The 19,660-nt window shown below is 44.3% G+C and overlaps 1 protein-coding gene across 1 annotated transcript in view; it reads right to left on the reverse strand.

The window, feature by feature from the left end:
* Positions 1-19,328, reverse strand: part of LANCL3 (LanC like family member 3) — a 38,548-nt gene extending 19,220 nt beyond the window's left edge. The window contains exon 1 of the mRNA XM_064706818.1: positions 18,719-19,328. Within this exon, the coding sequence (XP_064562888.1) occupies positions 18,719-19,264 (546 nt within the window). The 5' untranslated portion in view covers positions 19,265-19,328. The remainder of the gene's footprint in view (positions 1-18,718) is intronic.
* Between the last annotated feature and the right edge of the window lie 332 nt (positions 19,329-19,660).

A 19,660-nucleotide genomic window follows, 5' to 3' on the forward strand; every position in this document is an offset into this window, starting at 1 on the left:
TTAAGTAACACCATATCTTAATCACTGCCAGTAATGGAAAAGAGCCTTCTCAGCCTCATGCAGCACTTTATTTTTTCAATTTGTCAAAGTCACTTCAATTATTAGATCATTCTTATGGCTTTTAATATCAAAGTCCTCATTGACCTGGATGGGTCTCAACTGTGGAGACTGTTACTCCTGGCAAGTATCCTGTAAGAAATGCTGAAAATTTTACAAGTTTGTTAGGGTTTCTCTGTCTTGCTAGTAACACCACAGGGATGGCTCATGGTTTGTTGGGACTGATAATTCTGTCCAAGTTATCCCTTTAAGACTTCAGGAGTACTTGAAGTACTTGACAGAGTAAAATGCTGACCTCACTTGCAGAAGCTGAGTAGAGACAATTAACAGATCCAGTTGAGCAAATGTCCAACTCTTCAAGCACTGATCCTACTCTCATTTCAGTCAGTTTGAGGGAACTGACTAGCACATGCACTGTCATTCATTGCCCTAAAGCAATGTGGAGTGCATGGTTAGTGGTGATAAAAAATATGTGGGCTTTAAAAATCACTTTTTCCCAAGGCTGTGCATACTTCATGCCTATTGAAAAAAGCTGCTTTTATAAGCAGTAGTTCTCCCTCAGACTCTCAAAGAACTGTCAACAACTATTCTCATGAAGACTGTCTCCTGTGATGAGCCAGGCAACATGTCTTCTGTATCTGAATGAAAGAGACTAAAATTGCAGTTGAAGTATAAGGCACCACTCCCCTGAAGCCAGAATTCCAAATAATGTATTTTCTGTGGAGGCAGAGCTCGGGCTCTACTCGTGTTATAGATCTTCTTTGCCACCATAAATACATTGTTTGAAGAATTAAAATAAAATTAATAAAATTAAGAAGTTTGAAAAAATAAAATAAAGGATTGCAGTTTATAGACACACCAGCAGATTGGATTGGATCAAATTATCTCTCATCTTGCTGGATAGTCAGTTTAATAGGAATTCACTTGCTTTTCAAACTAATATCCTGGGTCATCATTCACAGATGCAGCTGAGACTGTCAGACATTTACAGTTTCACATGGAGAATTTTTTTTCTGTCAGGACTACAGGGTTTGGCCTGGACTACACCTGTCAAAAACATTTTACCACTGTTCAACAAAACAAATATTACAATGTAAGCAGTTGTACATCCACTTAAATTGACATATAAAGTGCGTTGTTGGGTGTCACAGGTTCATTCTTTCTTCTTTTTTTGGCTTCCTTGGAGTTTTATTCAGCATTGTTGACATAGTTACAACTCACAAAATATACCAGGGACATTTGAAACTCAGAAAACAGAGACTTCATCCTATACATTTTTAGGCAGCCTTATATTTTTTCCCTCTTTATGTTAAAATTACTGCATTCCTCATCTGTCACTATCATCCAGTCCTTTCATCTTCCTCATGCAAGAATTCCCAGTTTACTTCCAGCGCCTGCAGGCTTCTTTTGGTAATGTTCAGACCTCCTCCTCCTGAACAAGTGAACGTGCGTCATCCACAGGCTTTCCAAACCAAATAAGAAAACAGAAACATCTCAAAGCCTCGTGGCAGAAGTGCTGGAACCAAAAAAAAACCTGATGGAGGAGGAGAGGCTGCAGAAAGCATTTGGAAAACTGTCCATAAATGACTGTACAGCTTGTTACTGTTAAAATTTGCAGAAATTAACTACTACTCATTCCTTCATTTGTTTCAAATTAAGGCTCAGAAAGAGAACACAGCATCAGAAGCTCCTAACTACAATGCCTTCAATGCACTGGGGTTATTTTTCCACGTTTAAAATGAATAAAAGCTTGGGCTTCCAAGCAGACAGGCTGCCTAGGGATGCACAGAATGCCCCCTGATTAATCCAGGTATAGCTGTAACAGCTCAGCCCCTCAGAGGAGTCCCTGACCTGCTCGAATGTTGGGGCCTCTCGCTGCTTAGAGTGACCCCGAGAAATGTTAAAAGTCTCTTTTCCCAGCCTGGTGCTTGAAGCAGGAGTCAGAGCTCTTCATTTCTCAGTCTCAACGTTGTTCATTGTTTCTTATCTATAAAATTCTTTCTCCTGCCCTCCTGAGATCCGTCCAGCAGGACAGTCCAGGCACTCTGCCTGCCCCCAGGGTGGTGTTAGGTCTTTATACCAAAAACTACGTGTACAATGTTTACAATTACTTTCCAATACCTATCACCTATGTTAGACAGTGAGCTTCTACTTTAAACCAATCTGTAAGTGCCAACATCACAGCAGAAGATGGAGGCCAAGAAGAAGAAGGAGAAAGTCAGGACACGCCCAGATCCCTCCATCTTGCCCCCTGAACCCCCATACCAAAAAGGGGTATAGGGGTTCAGGAGCCAAAATCTCCTTTTCCACCCTACGATAACTTCACTATTATTCTACCTAAACTGTTGTGGCTTGCAGATCTTCATATAACGTTGGTAATTTGCTCCACGGGTCATAATCCAACCCACAGGTGTTCTGGGCTCTGTGCCAGGGTCTCTGAGCCCCTGGCAAGGGTCCTGGCCATCCTGGACAGCCAGAGGAATGTTCTGGGTTCCCACACTCGAAATGTGACACTCAGGGAGGAGAAGGACCTGAAGTGTGACAATTCTCTCAGAGCTGAGAGCAGGGCTGCTATCTCTGCTCCTGTATTGCTGCACTGCAGAAAGCAAACAGAAAGTGTCAGGATGCACAAGAGTAACACTGAAATTATTATTTAACAGCTACTTTAGCACTGATTGCTTTGCTCTTTCTTAGGGTAATTCTCTGGGTCTGTTCTCCCATTATCGAAATAAACAAAGCAGGAAGTCAAGCAGAAACGAGGACTTTAGAGGTAATTAGGAAATTCTTCTAAGTGAAGCTAACATCTGTTTTCTGGACAGGAGATAATGTGGTTAAAGGAGATAATGGGATAAAAAACCACAAAAAATTATCTTGCAATGTGCGAACAAAATTATGGTTTATGAAAAGCTGCAAATTTAAAGGCAAAATATCTCTCTGCTCCCCCAAGATTCATTAAAATAGGGAAATTACTTCTGCAAAATTTAGCTGAGTCCACTCACACTGTGCAATTTTAACAAACCAACTCAACTCTTCCGTAATTGAGAACTTTTAGAAAGATCTTTGGCTTGGCTGCTGGAAGTGCTCCACTGCTCCAACTGAATTAAATTTGAATTCTTCAGATCCTGTGCTATGTAAATAAATAATTTATCACCTTTCAACCCATCCAATATTACAATGTAAGAACATTTATTCCTGACTGCAAGAGACTGGAATGTTAATGGTTAGTGACTGAATTTCCCATTTGCACCCCCTGAGGGGCAGGCAGTGAGTTTTGGGTGTGTGGTGGTAAAGCCTCTGGTCCCCATAAGACCAAGGGTGTGAGCACCCAGCACCGAGGGCTACAAGCCAGGCACTGAGCCAGGTAAGACCCTGCAAGGTGGGATGGTGCTTTTTACCATGCCAGTTGTCCTCCCTCAGTTGTAAAACTCCCCCTGTTACCCCAGGGAAAGCTGAGGGTGTTCATCCCCTCTGGTGGGGCACAACTGGCTCAAATGGGTTGACTGAGAGGCAAGAAGGGCTCTTAAACCATCAAAGACCCCCAAAGCACCTCCAGGCTTATTTCTGAGGCTTTCCCCCCAAGGACTGAAAGTTCCCTCACCAGGGAAGGCACTTGGGCATTCTCACCAAGCCTAAGCATACATTGACCCATTGAACTTTGTGTTTCAGGGGTCTCCCTCACCCCCAGTGGATCAAGACTGTGACCTGACCATCACTTTGACCAATGGACATCAAAACTGCATCAAATCTCACTACAGGATTCATTGGTGGGATATCTTTCTACTCTTATGCTTTTTTTTCTTTTCCCTTGTACATTTACTTGAGTGTTATTTTTATGCTTTTATATTGCTATATTATTAAAAGATAATAGTAACCAAAATTATTATTTTTTGGCCATGTACCTGCTCTCCTTTGCAACCAACCTGTTCCAAAATAAACCCTATGGATATATATTTACAGACACCAATCATTCAGTGTTGTTTCATTCTAATCTGCCCCAAGAGATCTATTAACAAGAACCTGGGCTACTCTTGCCTCCAGGGATGGGTCACAACACTGCCAGATGTGGCAAGGCCAAGTCACAGAATCAACTCCCAGAAGTGAGCCAATGAATTCTGGAAGAGAAATGAACCCTTGTGTTTCAGAGCACAAAGCCAGTCCTCAATGAGAGCAGGTTAGGCACGTTACAGACAACACATTTCAGAACCACTTTCCACAGACATTTGTGTGGCTGAGTCATCCAGCACTGGTACAAGACATTAAAGCAGATGGAGCACTAGAAACAAATCCTGAAGGAGAAAGATTTGTTTATACACTGTAGTGCTCCTCACTGCAATCAAGTGGAAGCATCCAACTGTCCATGCTGTGCTGTGTGTGAAACAGTTTGAAAACTGTAATTTAAACCTGTTGTGCAGCTCCTGTGCCTCTGCCACGCTGCAAGCAACAGTTTCATCCCTTGCTGCCACTCCAGGTGACAAAGACAGCACTTCCCTCCAGGCTGTGCTCTGAGGAATGTTCGAGTATTAAAGGGGAGTAATTTCAATCAGAGGTGCAATGAGATGCTCCAGCCATCAGCACACTCTGCTGAGAGGCATCAGCTTAAATCACTGCCCTGTGTCAGAAAAAGAAGGGAGGGGAATTTGAATTGCCAGCTCTGTGATGAAATCTCAAAGTTATAGCATATAAAAAGGAAGACCCCCACTTGCACTGTAATGTGCTCAGAGCCCATTTGGTCTTAACATCTGTAAGGGTGACAAGAGGTGAACACATCCTGCCCTTGCTGCTGGGAAAGATGTGATGCCAAATTTGCTTTTACTCTGCAGCAGGTCAGACCCTTGGGGCTCTGTGAGAAGAGCCATTCCAGCACACTGGGCTAAGTGGGATGTGCTCCCCAGCTGCAGCTTTACAGCCTCCTCTGGAGGATGCAGAGGTGAGTTATGGCAGGTGAGATGCAGTGCAAACTGCCACTACCTGTGGGAAAACTGGAAGGAGTTGCATAAATACCATGGAGAAAAGGCAGCACTATAAATCTGTGCCAGAGTTCCACAGATGGGGAGTGATGGAGCTGCTGGCCTCTGAATTTTGACATGGCGTATGTGACCCCCAACACAGCACTCTCAGGATTTGCATGCCTATCAAAAGATGCCCAGAAGATTTCCAGGATATAAATCAGGTGCCTTGAACATTTAAGCAAATCCAACCTTATTCACCTGCCCAGGAAAGTTTTTACTACAAAACTTTTGATGCTTTGGCATCCCAGGTGAGTTTTAGGGAATGGAAGGATCTGAGGATTCACAGAGAGTGAACACATGATATGTTGGATGGTACAGCTGTGTAAGGAGTCCAAAATGGCATTGACCTTGTGGATGGCATGTTGTGATAATGAGAAATGGCTATGGCTTTTCATTGATATTAGCTGTTCATTCCCATGGTGAATAAATGAAAAGGAATGTAAAGAGAATTTACATTAAAGGAAGTGCTGAACTCTGATGCACTCAGGCCTTGTCATGTCCACCTCACCTGAATCTCACTTTCTTCCTAGCACACAGGGTAAGTATTACAGATATTTCTTTGCAGATACATGCGCTTACACTAAAAAATAAAAATAAACTTTGTTTTAGCTCATTTTAAATCTCTTGAACTGTTCTCATACTTTCCCTCTGCCTGTGCATAATGTCTGGCACTTGCTTCAGTTTAAATGCCAAAGCAATTCTTATCCAGATATCTGCCTCTTCTGGATCATTAATGAATATAATAAATTAGGCTGGTTGCTACATCATTCCCTTATTAGTAGTTATGATTAGCTTTGCTTGCGGTTCTTCCAGCCAAATCTAAATCCACAATGTCCCATCCAAGCCAGCATCAATTAGGTTTTCAAAGAAGATCATCTTTGACACAGCATCAAAAGACATATTCAAATGTAAACAAGGTATTGGCTACTTTCATCAGCCACTAATTTTATGATTCTGTTGTTTACAATAAGTGATCCTGCTTGTCTCAAAAGACTTCTTTATTCCATGTCATGCTGCTTTATATGCACAGTTCTACTATGCAGATGTATGGAAGTACGTCTAAATATTTGCTGCTGAAGAACAATGTGAACGTGTGAAATTAGTTAAATGGGGTAAATGACACAACAGCATCATTCAGAGGCTAACTAAGGCATAAATTAGTCACTTGAAAGTAGCACCAGCCCTGCCTTTAAGCAGGGGGAATTCTAGAGAACTCCACGCTGGCATCATGCCACTTTTACTTTGTGTGATGATCTGCAATTTGTGCCATGCCAATGAGCCACTGAATAGAAATATCAACTTAAGCTACGGGAAGAATGCTGACAACATAATGCAGGAAAGCAAGATGAAGGTGATCAAGTCCTCTGAGTCATCTGAATTTTACTCTATCCTTAGACTGTGGCAGCAGCCTGATGTAGTAAAAATCCTGATGTTCTGTGTGTGGCTCCCAGATACTCCAGGGCACATGGACAAGATGGCTCTGAAGCCAAGGACAGTAACAAAAGAGTTCCAGGGGCATGCAGTGCCATTAGTGCTGCCTGGAAATATGCCCACAACTCCAAACACAATCCAAGTCATATTTCAAATACAGACAGTCACTTGTAATTCAGCACTGCCACATTTCAAGGGCAGAGGAAGAGTCATGGGATTTATTTGAGGAAGTGTGGAATACTGTGCTCTCTAAAATGCAGCCTGCCTGGTAAGTAATGGGATTACTATCTGTCCTTTCCTCCTGGTTGCAAGATTGCCATTTGGTACTATAATAGAATTAGGAATATTTTATCTATCTTCCCTTTGTGCTACTTTCTCTCAGTTCTCAGTAAACCAAGCAGATTTTGGGAAAAAGAGTCTGCTGTGTCAGAAGGCACAGTTTAGATTACTCTTAAGAGTTCAAACTTCACACAGCAAGGAGGAAGAATAAGAGCCAATAGACAAATCACACCACTGCCAACAGTAATAAAGAAATATTCACAGCACTTGGCCATTAGCTTGCATGTAATTAACTAACAGGAAATACAATTCCTCATGTTTCAGATGACACACGGTGCCCTGGGAGCACTCAATGCCATCTTCTCTTTTGCTGGATATGTCATTTTACATGGTTGTTCTGTGCAGCCCCACAGAAGGAACTAAGCAAAGTGAGACAGGAGGGCCCCACACAGCAATTTCTGGACCTACAGATCACAAAGTGTGTTTTCCAAGGCAAGCCTGTTAAGTCAAAATACATGTATTTAAAGCTCTTTACCAGATGCCTTTCATACCCTATTTTGTGTGCTAAATATTCTGATGCCCTTGGAATAAAACAGCTTCACTTCAAGGGCCTGGAAGGACACTGAAGTCCTCTGATGTCTGTCATGCAGCATCTGAAAGAGATTCCACAAAAATAAAAACAGGAAAAGAACCTCCCTCATAGCCCCCGTGCTTGAGGGGTGTCCTGGCCATCTGCAGACACTGGAAAGAATGTTTTATTTGTTTTAGCATCCCTGGCCTGTAATTGCAGAAAAAGGTTTTGTCTTTTTCCCCTGCTGCATCCATGGCTGCTCACACGTCACCTGGGACAGGGAATTCTCCTCCTCCACTGGCAAACAGCACCTGAGGTGTTTGATAACTCAGTCAGGAGATAATGCTCCTGCAGTGCAGGAGCACAGGCACTTTTAGGGTATCTTTGGTCTTCTTTCAATGGTGGGGCATGGTCTATCTCCTGCAATAATGCAGGCATTTTCACTGACACTCAGAGCTGCAGGGTGTGAGGCCCTTGAGAAGCCTTCGAGCTGCAGCATCCACTAAACCAGAGAAAAAAGAAATCTTTGTACCAAAAGTTTTCAGATCCACAACCTTCCCAACTACCTGCCAGAACCAGGGATGATTTTGTCAAACCCCAATATTTAGCTACTGAGAGAAGATTCGGCCCTTCCTTGGTACAGCAAAGACTGCCAGGAGGACCATGGTGCTGAGTGGGTCCTTTTGACCCTTCCGAACTATCCTGCTGGCAACTGCAAGGGAAAAAAATTACACTCCTTCACCCATTCAAGGGACTAGAGGAAGTCAGAGGAGGTGGAATGGCATTGTGAGGCTGCTTTTGGGGAAAAGAGGGAAATGGGGCAGGAATGACTGTGTGCTTTCTGTGTACTAACTCCAGGATAGCTCAGCCTGGAGAGGAGAGCAAGGGAGACAGAGCCAGGACCTTCCTAGCAGTGCCCACTGACAGAAAATTCTACTTAAATATAAAAAGAAGCCTTTTTACTGTAAGGGTGGCCAAGCACAGGAACAGGTTGCCTAATAAAGGCAAAGAGCAGAGATATTCAAAACCAAGTGGGCACAGCCCAGGGCAGTCTGCTCTTGTGGACCCTGCTCTGAGCAGGGAGCTAGACCAGAGCATCTCCAGAGGTGCCTCCAGCTGTGGCCATGCTCTGACCCTACAACTGAGACAAATCCTAATCTGAGTATGCTCATCCACTCTTCAGATAGATGGTGTAGATTTTATTCATTTAGAGACCCTTAGATTCAAGTCCAAGTTTGACTCGGCTTACCTGTGTGTTGGTGGTTTTTTTTTTTTTTAATATTTGTTCTACCAAAATAAGCTAGCAGTCCCATAGTGCTTAGAGAATAAAATCAAAACAGGACAAGTGCATTCACACTACAACTCTGTCTATGTTTTGTGTCCTGGATGTGTAGGAGTTAAATGAGCATTATTTCCAGACATTTTTGATGGCATAATAAAAAAACATGTATGGATGAAAACGGGAGCCTGGCATAAGAAAGCTCATGATTGATTCAGCTCTGCAAGACCAAAGACAAACAAATCAATATTTATTTAAGGAGCCTGAACAAGTTTCATTTTCTGTTCTACTGCTGAGAATTTTCCTCAGGTTCATATTTGAGCAACTTAGCTCTGATCCAATTTAAACAGATCCATGTGGAGTGTGTATCTTGCAGTCCATTGCTATTTTAACTGGAATTTTGACTACTTAATCACTGGCTTATTCCCAGAAAAACTAAAGCAAGTATAGCATTAGCCATTTCACAGATGGCAAAACAAAGAGACAACACTGAGCTTTATCTTTACATTAGCAACCAAAGTAAATCACAAGAACAGACTAAATTTAACCTCCAGACACTTCAGATTTCACTTACTCCTTGGTTTTTAATACAGACGAAATAATTGACTTAATTCAGCTCTCTTAAAGAGGTTGTTCCAAGTGCACTTCCACAAAAGAACTCTCATCACTTCACAGGTTCCCCTGGATATGTACTGGCACACCTCAAGTTACAACACAGAATGACATATTCCCAGTTTAATTCAGGGAACAAAGGAAAAGAGATTCTCTTGTTGGCATTAATGACACAAAGCTCCTTCAGGTGAAGCAGCTTCTCATCTTCCATATCTCAGCACAATTCAATGATTCCCTGTCACCACATGACCCCTTCCTACTTCACTTGTTCAGAGAGTAAGAGCCTGAATGAGGGATGTGGGACTCCAGGGGCTCTCCGAAATGCAATTTATTCCATCCAAGAGGTTACAGCAGTCCAGGGTCATGGGTGACAGAGCTGTGCCCACAGCTGTCAGCTCCAGCTGCAGGCAGGCCTGGAGACCCTTTGGTTTTGGTTACAATGCATTATAGACTTTTCTTTGCTGAGCATCTTAATACAACAGAACCAATCTATAACTTAACTTTTATCTATAGCCTATCATACCTACTATAATTACCATATTCATGTTACTACTCTACAATCACTAAAAGTTAGTACATTACAGTTTAAACCAGAAGTTGTTTTTCAGTTTTCTTGCAGTGGAAAAAAATCTGAGACCTTTTTTCTGCTTGCAACATTGGCAAGCTTGTTTGCCTGTGCTATCTTTCTGCTTGGTAAAAACATCTTCTTGTTTGAGGTGGGTTTATCCTTTGCTCTAAGTCATCAAAACCCCTTCTAACTAACACACCCTTTTCTCCTTGGTTAGCCAGTAAGACTGGCTCAGCAATTCTTTTCTTCTATATCAAAACTTGCTTCCACTTCTATTCCTTCTTCAGACTGCACATTCAAAAATCTTTCTGCCAAGCACACATATCTGTGAAACTTTCATGTTAAACTTTCATCCTTCCCAGCATGAGAGACTTTTCCAGAAGAATACCTGTCCATGAGCTGCAGTCCATTAAAAGGCTGCTGGATAATGGCAGGCCATGAGCTGGTGTGGGATGCAAACACCTTACTCTGCTGTGTGCATGGGAAAAAGACCTGGAAGCAACAGAGAAAGGTTCTTTGCCAGAACCATGTGTCCAACTTCTGGCCCTCTTCAGAAAAGGCTGGAGGGAGACTGGCAGAGTGCAATGGGAATGACCAGAGACAAAGGAAACATGACACACATGGGAAGTTGGAAGGATTAGGATTGTTTAGAGAAAAAAAATAAGGGTAAAAATTGTAACACTCCTGAAATTATAATTATAATATAATTATAATATAAAGAGCTTTTGCTCTTTATATTATAATTTCTGCAGAGAGGAACAGTTTCTTGCTATTTCTCATTGGAAAGGACAAGGAAATCAGGAATAAATTACAGAAATATTCAGATTATGATTAGGCTGGACTTCAGCAGTGTGTCAGACACCCAGGGCAGACTGCAGATCCCTCACCACTGACTGAGGGTATGAAGAGCAAGTGAGGGAGGGGCTGTAAGGAATGACAGGCACAGGTACACCTTCCTGTGGGATAAATTACCTCTCAAGGTCCCTGTAGGCTCTCTGATTGTGGTATGGTATTATTTGGCTGTCAGGACCGAGCAGACAAACTGCAGAATGCCACCAGTATGGAATAAGCAATAATTACCATCTTCCACTTCTGCACTGACCCCCAGCACAGAGCTGCTTTGTCCTGTGCTGCTTCTAGACCCAGGCCCACACAATTTTAAGAGCAACGTTCATTTAAGAGCAATCTAAATATGATCAGCATATCCCAAATTTATAAATCCTCAACCATGTGAACATTGTACCAATGAGGGACTGGAAGCATCCTGTGAAGAAGATTAGCCACACAAAACAACTAAATGCCTTGGACAGACAGAAGGTGTATTTATCTGCCACTCTTTTTCCTCCCAGATAATTCAATGCTATCAGACATCCCTTCCATCTCACTCATGATCCACTGCTCTTCAACAAGAGATACCAAGCCATTAAAATGAAGAATTCAGGAATGCTGATCTACTGCAAAAATAGATTTATGGTTCCTCTCTCAGACATCAAAATATACTGAGCCGAGAAACACCAAATGACTCAGCCACAGCTTGGACTGCTATTAAAATACTTTTTGATCCTGTTTGCCTAAAATGAAGCAGCTATTTTAATTATTTTGCCTTGGTACTCCAGCTCAGTAACTATCAATTGAAAATAAGCCTACAACATAGATAAGAAATAACTGGTTTTGACAGGATATTGTCCCTGAACTCTGCTGTAATGGACTGGACAGAAGGTTACACAACATCACTCAGTGTAATCTCATGCTTGTCAATGGTCAGAGAACTCCCTGCCATGACAGACACAAAGACATGTTTTGACAGATCATCTCATCAAACACAGTGACCTGATTGCATATCTTGAATTCAATTTCTTTTTAAAAAAGGGGTAGAATAGAGAAGTTGGGTGACAGCAGGACCATGGGACTTGCCCATTTCAATTGATCCTCTCAGCAGAGCTTCACTGCTGCTCAGAGGCAAGGCTGGGAACCTGCTCTGCAATCCTTACCCAGCCTGCCAAGGGGGCTCTAGGCTGATTTTAACACTGTCCAGCTGAATTAACAGAGAAAAGTAGGATCTGCTGATTTAATGGAGGTGAGACAAACGAAGAGGATCTTTTTTACATCTGCACCCTGGCAGTTGTGGTGCTTAGCTGTGCTACACCTTTATGTAAAAATCCAGTGTTCTAACAATGTGTATTAAATGGCTACAGAGGAACTTACAGGTTACTTTCGTCCCTCCATTTCAGTGCTGTGAAGTGCTGAGGATGCTACACTTTTACAGAGTAATTGTTGTTAGCCTGGTGCTCTTTTCTTTCTCCCTGGAGCAGCTCAGTCCTGCTTCTTCAGCCTGGTACCAAAGTTTACTAACAGCATCACTTCTCAGGTTACACACTGATTTATAGTATTATAAGCATGTAACAGGGAAATGTCAGTGTCAGAAGTACAGCAGTGCTCATGAAAAAGCCTTTATTTGCTTCCAGACATCAGTAGTTGTCTCAGTTATTCCTCAAAGAAAATATGGAATAAAAGACATAAGGCTGTGCTCTGATTTGCAAGCACTGAATGTGATGACAGCTATTTCTGTAAATGTATGAGTGTATGCAAAGAGAATATGGGGACAGAATGGGTGACAAAAAAAAAACAAGCAGACAAAAAGAGTAATTTTCCTCAACAAAATGTATTTTACTCCTCTGCCTGTCCTCTTCTCCCTGTGTTTACTTTTAGCTTCTTCTAAATTGAGTACATTGGCCATCAGATCCTCCACCAGTCTGTCAAAGAACATGATTTTAGTTTTAAATCCCCTCTGCTTAGGGGATGATGTAATTTCTTTCCTTTTTCCCTTCATCCTTGAGTTCTGCTACCCCCTACACCTTTCAATTTTTCTACTTTGGCCAGCAACTAATTCTTTTGCTTTTAAAATAATTTTTAAAATGTCTCTTTCTTTGCCTTTCTGCTCAGCCTCTGTCAAATGTCTTTTTCCCCATGCCTGCCTGTCTGCCTCCAACACTCCAGCACATAAGCATGTTAGATATGCACATTCCTCCTTTCTGCTGTGTCATCCAGTGCTACCTGGGAGCTAACACAGTTCTCTGTGGCTTTTGGTCCTGTCTGAGAACCACAGGGGGAAACATCAATGTCAAATATTGCTACCTGCAGAAACGCAGCATGGTATTAAAGTTCTTTGGTGTACAGATAAGACACAACACACAAAACCCTGAAAGCCCAGATTTAAGGACCCTGTGCCACCAAAGGAAGTAATGCTGTGAAAAACAGCAGCTGCACCCTATGCCAGAGAGATTCCCTGCTTCAGGCACTGATGGCTCCAGATGTTCCCAGAGGTTCAGGGAGAATCTGACACTCCACAGGCCCAGGCACTGCCCAGCACCAGCCTGCCCTCCCTGCAGCTCGGCAGAGGGCAGGGACACTGCCTGCAACACCTCTGCCCACAAAGAGCATCCACAAACCCCACAGGGTGACCTCAAAGCTCTCCATGGATAATGAGGAAGGTGACTGAACTGACAAAGTTTAAGAGTTAAATGCCTGCATATGAAATTTAAAGGAGTCAGGAGAAGGATGGAGAAGTAGAGACCAATTCTGGATACAAGAGATGCATCGCATAAATAGATTTCCTCCCTTTTTTTTGTTAAAATCTCTTATTGTAACATCAGTATTACTTCTTGGGCTGCTTTTTTAGCAGAAAGATGCTGCTGCATAGGCAAATGTTCTTCCAACAGCACAAAGAGGTACAGAGGTACAGCACTGCTTTTGTACAGAAATGTCTTTTTAATACCACTCTTCAGCTCTAAGCAATTGAAATCCATATTTCTGCAGAAGAATACATAACTTATGTCCTAAACTTGTGTCAATCAAACCTCCAATTGCAGCAGGATCCAGTATGTATTACAGTGCTTTTTTGCAGGCTGGTAAACAGTGCACTTGAAATTCAACATTTTGAACCTCCAGTTTTCTACTTTGACTCTACAGCTGAATATTCAGGGTCCTCTGCATTGAACTGAATCCAGGCATTATCAAGATGTCCCCATCTCCTAGTCTGAAGGCTGTTAAAATAAAAAGGATTTGCACTGCCTTGCTGATGAGAAACAGGAAAATTCTGAAATGTATACCCAAATTATTTCAGATTCCTTAAAAAAAATCCAGTTTCAAATAATTCCCTTTGGTTTACTGTTTATGTTAGAAAAAGGCAGTTTTCAAATTCTGGTTTAAATTCATCCACTTAAGCAACCTAATGCAAAATTTATCCTCTGTGTGTAATTTTGAAAACCATGGCTAGGAGACTGTACATTTAAAAGAAGCAGGCTAGGACGGAAAGATTTTATCTTTACTGTTAACTCATTTTAATCCTCTGGCAAAAAAAGAGATCCTGGCTGTGCAGTGGCCTGTGCGAAAAGAAATAATGAAATCAGCACAGTCCCAGCTAGCACCATATCTGATATTTAAAACACCACAAGGTTTCACATAAACTGGCAAATTCTTCCACAGAGAGAAAGGACTTTAATGGCCACAGTGATGGAATGAAATCTCACCTCAAAGGCCAACCCTGCCCTTTCAGGCACAGGTGAGAATTAAAGCCTGACATGGGGATTCTGCACTACAGCACTTGGAGGAGCATCAGTTTTGTGGGCATTTTGCAGAGCTCCCTTCAAAGATCTTTAATTTGAATGTCTTTCAGAAACGCTATGTTCAGCATTAATACATTCCACATTGCAAACGAACATATTCTACGCAGGACTCAGGAAGATTCTTCCTCTCACACTTTCCATTTTTTCCTAAGAGATTGAAGAAAAAGAAAAAAGCAGAGCAAAGTAGCCTACAAGAGTCTTTAAACACTCACTGACTATCTGGAGGGAAGGCTCTAAGGAACCAATAACATCATCTAGAATTGTCTGAGGAGCTGAAACAAAATAGTTTTCATTTATTTATATCTTCTCTCCCAGAATATTACAAAACACAATGGTTGGACCCATCAGGTTCCACACACTGTACATCCATCCATTCCACTGCCTGTTAAATTAACACCTGGCACTCCCATGCTCTGGCAGCCAGGTCCCAGACATCCCACAGCAGAGCTGTTCCTGCTTTCCACATGCCAGGTGACTCATTCAGCTTGGTTTGCAATCCCATGAGGTCCAAGACAAAAGAGGCTCTGGTGGCAGACAACAGCCAGGACAAGAATGGTTCTCAGTAGGGCCCTACACCCAACAAGGTCCTGCTGGAAAGACCAAGGTCCTCTCCGGGCAGGCCTGGCAGAATATCAGCATTATGCACACTCTGACAGGATAACACCCCTGAACATGCCCACCAAGTTGTGACCGAGCACTGGCTGGAAAAGGAAACTGAGATGTCCCTCTGCCACAGAGACATCTTACAGAGGGAACACGGTGGCACTGGAGAGCCTCTACAGGCCCTCAGGACTCCCCAGTGCCTCAGTCCCTGAGCAAACAGGTTTGGCCACGTTGCTGCCACAGTGTCATGCTTCACCTTGTCACCCCTGCAACTGCAGCAAGGGTCTCTCATGGGGTCCCCAAAGTGCTCTGCAAGCAGGGTCTCCAACGAAATCACAGCCCCAGACTGTGCCAAACACTGCCCTGTCTCTACAGGGCACCTCTGCTGTCTGTGCTGCTGCTGCTGAACCCTGAGCCAGCGTAGTCAGTGGAGCCCATCCATAGAATCAGTTATTAAAAGATAACCCAAGCTGTGCTAAAAGGCAGCAACATCTTTAGCAGATGGTAATACAAGGAGCCACTTGAACTTCTGTACCTTCCCCATCATCTGACAGTTCCATTGCCAGAAGGGAGTGCATTGACCCAGGCACACCATGCTCCATCAACCACGAAATGGGACTGAAGCAGCATGGAGAAAAATTGGGCAGAGGATAAGAGATCATCCAAACAGAGGGATGGGACCACCATTTTAATGGTGCCTTACTGCTGTTTGCTCAAGCAAACAGAGAGTGAGTGAAGGTAATAAAAAGCAGGACTGACAGATTTCCTCAAGGACACACAATGAACCAACACTACAAGCATTAGAAAAAGATGTACTTAAGAGAGAATAAAACAATTTTTCCCCCCTGAATGGTGAAAACACAGCAGTTAAAGACAGCTAAAGTACACACACCTTACACAAATGACACATCATTTCTGCCAAAACAATATTTTACCTATCTCTGTCTGGGAAGCACTGACTGCAATATAATGGAAATTAAAGAAGGGATGAAAATAAACATCTTTCCTAAAGCACAGTGCATCATGAAAGTCAAATCCTGTTAAGCCTTGACTGTTGAAGTAATCCTTACTCATGCAAAAAATCCCAATTAATTAATCAGGGAAAAATGCTGTATTAGCCTAAAAATCTGAAAACCAGCTGAATGCAAATGCCTTCTTCAGATGAGGTCAGTGTTATCCAACAGACTGGATCCTTCAGGACAGTCCATTAACTTCATGAAGAACATGTGGAGCTTAAAGACACCAAGACTCTTTAGCAAGAAATTGAAGTATTGGGGCACAGCAGCTGAGCTAAACGTGTGTCTGCTGAAATAAAGCTGTCACCTTCCATCCCTGCTTGGATTAAACAAAAAACAAATACAAGATATAAATGATAAAATTCCCTCAAAAGGCTTTTTTCAAGGACAAGTGATTTCTCGTATGTAGGTCATCATTTGACTCCTTCAGAGGAAAAAACCATGCGGGCAGCAGCGGCTGTGTTTCAACATAAGGAATGTATTTCACTTTGTGCTGGAAATATTTGCACAGTGTCCTCAAAAAAAAAGAAAAGAAAGAAAAAAAAAGAACGTGGGTAACAAGAAAACATGCAGCAATGAGCCATGTGAGGCTGTGCACAATCAAATTACAGGAGGTAGCATTTTCCAGCAGTTCGAATCACAAGATATTGCTTCTATTCTGGGATGTACCTGGCTTACAGTTTGACCTTGGGTAATAAATGACATGTACTCTCTCTGGGCATCCCTTTCTTCACTTGTAAAAAGATGCAAGGTTTGGTCTGGCAATGTACTAATCAAAATAATTCTGTACTAGGCTGGGAGTATTTATCGAAGGACACAAATTTTGCTCAAGCTTGAATACATATAGACTAGAAATCATGGTTCTCCTCACAAAGAAGCAAAATATTTCAGCTGTAAGTTTTTTTTAATCTTTAATAAAATCAAATATTTTTTTTAATTTTAAGAATTATTAGTGGTGTGCTTTGTTTATTGCACTATGCATTTAAAATTACAATGTATTTGACAGAAGAAATAATACTATAGAAGGACATTGGCTAATCAATGAAATCATCAGCAAGGGGTCACAGGATATGTTTTATTGGCAAAACAGCAATTAACCCATCTGCTAAATAGATTCCACAGTAAGTGCACACCTGTGCTTATCTGTGGGGATGTGTAACTCTTTGCAGCTGCCTTTAGCAGAATTTGTCACCAAGCAAGGAAACAGAGCAGAGCTCTCCCACTGCTCAGGCTGCCTGCGAGAGGTGACTGCACCCACTCTCCAAACTGCTCAGCAATTGCTCCCAGGGATGTAAGGCAAATGGAAATAGCTTTAAATAAAGCAGCAGAGTGCAGGGTGCCACCTCCTTCTGCTGGAATGTCACACCACCATCATAAGCACCGACATGGGTGCTGGACACACTCCCCCAGTGCAAACTGAACCAAGAGGGATGGCTTCTTTCTCCACGAGAAACCATCCCTCAAGGCAGGCACTGCTGCACAATGGATTGTGACGTGTCTACAAAACTTTCCTGTCATGGGAAAGACGACCAAATGAAAATTTGGTTATGTTATGGTTACATATAACATAATCACATTTATGGTTATGATTGTCAGACAATCCTGTAGAAAGAAACAGCAGGCTTGGTATGCTACTTGAAATGCTTATGTGCTTAGGAAATCTAGTTCAAGGCAATCACAGCATTTAACATTCTTCCTGGCTTCTCTGGATACCCTGGAGCCTCCTGAGACTTCCATTAAGTGAATCTCCTCAGACTCCAATTGCAGTGACTGGTATTGGATTGGGCAGAGCCACTAGTTTTACATCATTTATTTACTTATAAATAAATCTTGCTTCCTCTCCTGGGAGGGAAGAAAGCCAGAAGCATATGAACTTGCAAATCAGTGATTAACAGAGGAAACACAGATTGGACCTGACAAGAGGACAGGGGAAAAAAAAATCTACCAACTGCCTGCTCAGATACCACACTGACCACTTAGTCACAATCACCACAGCAAACACAATCAGTTGCAATACTTATTATGCCATAATCAGCGGAAGCTCTGAACTGTCAGTTGCATTGTACTGACAATGACAATGTCCTGAGGTAAAGTCCCGACTACTGAAACCAACACTGTGTTGAACCATAATCACATCTATCACATCTCACTCTCTCAGCACAACCTCCCTGCTCTCATTCATGAAAAGCACCAAAATACACGGTCAGATTTCAGAGTCTTTATGCTCGGCTTAGCAAGACCAAATGTCTCTGAAAATCGGGTTCCTTGCTTACAGATTACATCACAGCACCGCTTAGTACTACAGGGTTCCTTTCTCTGTTTTACTCAACGCTGTTTCTTTTCTCACCCACTTCATTTTACGGAAATACTCTTGAAAAGCCCGGGGTGCCTTCTGCCAACTAATTCACCATCCGGCAACCAACAGCTGATGCTCTCGGCGGCCCCCGGGATGCAGCGCTGCGCTTCACGGCCGGGACCCCATCCCGCTCCCTCCGGCCAAAGCTTCATCTATTAATTTTCATTTCGGGGAGAAGCGCTGATGGGAACAGCTCGCAGGGACTCATTCCCCGGGGGCTCCGAATCTGCACCCCGAAAGTGTAAGCCGCACACAGCCTCCAGCACCGAGGGCACCGTCCCGCCGCCGAGAGCCGCCCCGGCCCGCCCTTACCTCCATGCCCAGGCGCTGCTTCAGCACCAGCGCGGCGCACAGGTACCCGGCGCGGCCCACGAACAGCTCGTCCGAGCCGCACTCGAGGAAGGAGAGCGGGGCGCACACCTCGCTCAGCTCCCGGAACTTGCCCAGCGGCCGCGCGTACTCGGGCAGCCCCAGGGCTCGGTAGACCAGCGCGGCCACCGCGTACACGCCGGCGCCGCCCAGCAGGAAGGCGGCTCGGGTGTCGGCGTCGGCCTCGCCGCAGCCCTCCTGGTAGCGCAGGCAGGCGTCCACGACGCGGCGGGCGGCCCGCAGGTACGAGTCCCGCGACGGCGCGAACAGCGGGCACTGCGCGACGTGGTACAGCATGTAGGCCACGCCGGCCACGCCGCCGTACAGCCCGCCCGGGCAGCCGCGGGGGCCGCCCAGGGGCGGCAGCTCCCGCAGGATGCGCTCGATGGTGGCCGTCACCAGCGGCACCGCCGCCTCCCTGTCCGGCGCCGCCGCGGGGCTGCCCGGGTAGTCATCGAAGCGGTTGGCGAAGCAGCGCTGGCTCTCCATCCCCCGCCGGCGCGGCCGCTCTGCGCAGCGGGGAGCGGCGGGCGGGAGCTGCCGGCCGAGGGGGCGGAGGGAGCGCGGGGGAGGCGGGCGGGAGGCAGCGGAGAGGCGGGCAAGGGGCGCTCCCGCTGCCCGCGGCTGCCGACGGGGCGGGCGAGGCGCTGCTGCTGAGGCGGGGGCGATGCCGGCAATGGATGATGCCGGCCAGGAGCGATAGGCAATGGGCGATGCCGGTCCGGAGCGATGGGTGCTGATGCCGGTCCAGAGCCCCGGCGGAGCCGGTCCGGGTCCGGCACAGCGCGTTCAGTGCCCGCCCAGCGCCTCTCGTCCGCCGCTGCTCCACCTGCGCTCGGCGAGTGCTTCTCGGCCCCCGCCCGGGGTGGTTGTGGCCGGCACGGG

Source organism: Zonotrichia leucophrys, chromosome 1, assembly GCF_028769735.1.
Source record: "Zonotrichia leucophrys gambelii isolate GWCS_2022_RI chromosome 1, RI_Zleu_2.0, whole genome shotgun sequence".
Lineage (NCBI taxonomy): Eukaryota > Metazoa > Chordata > Aves > Passeriformes > Passerellidae > Zonotrichia > Zonotrichia leucophrys.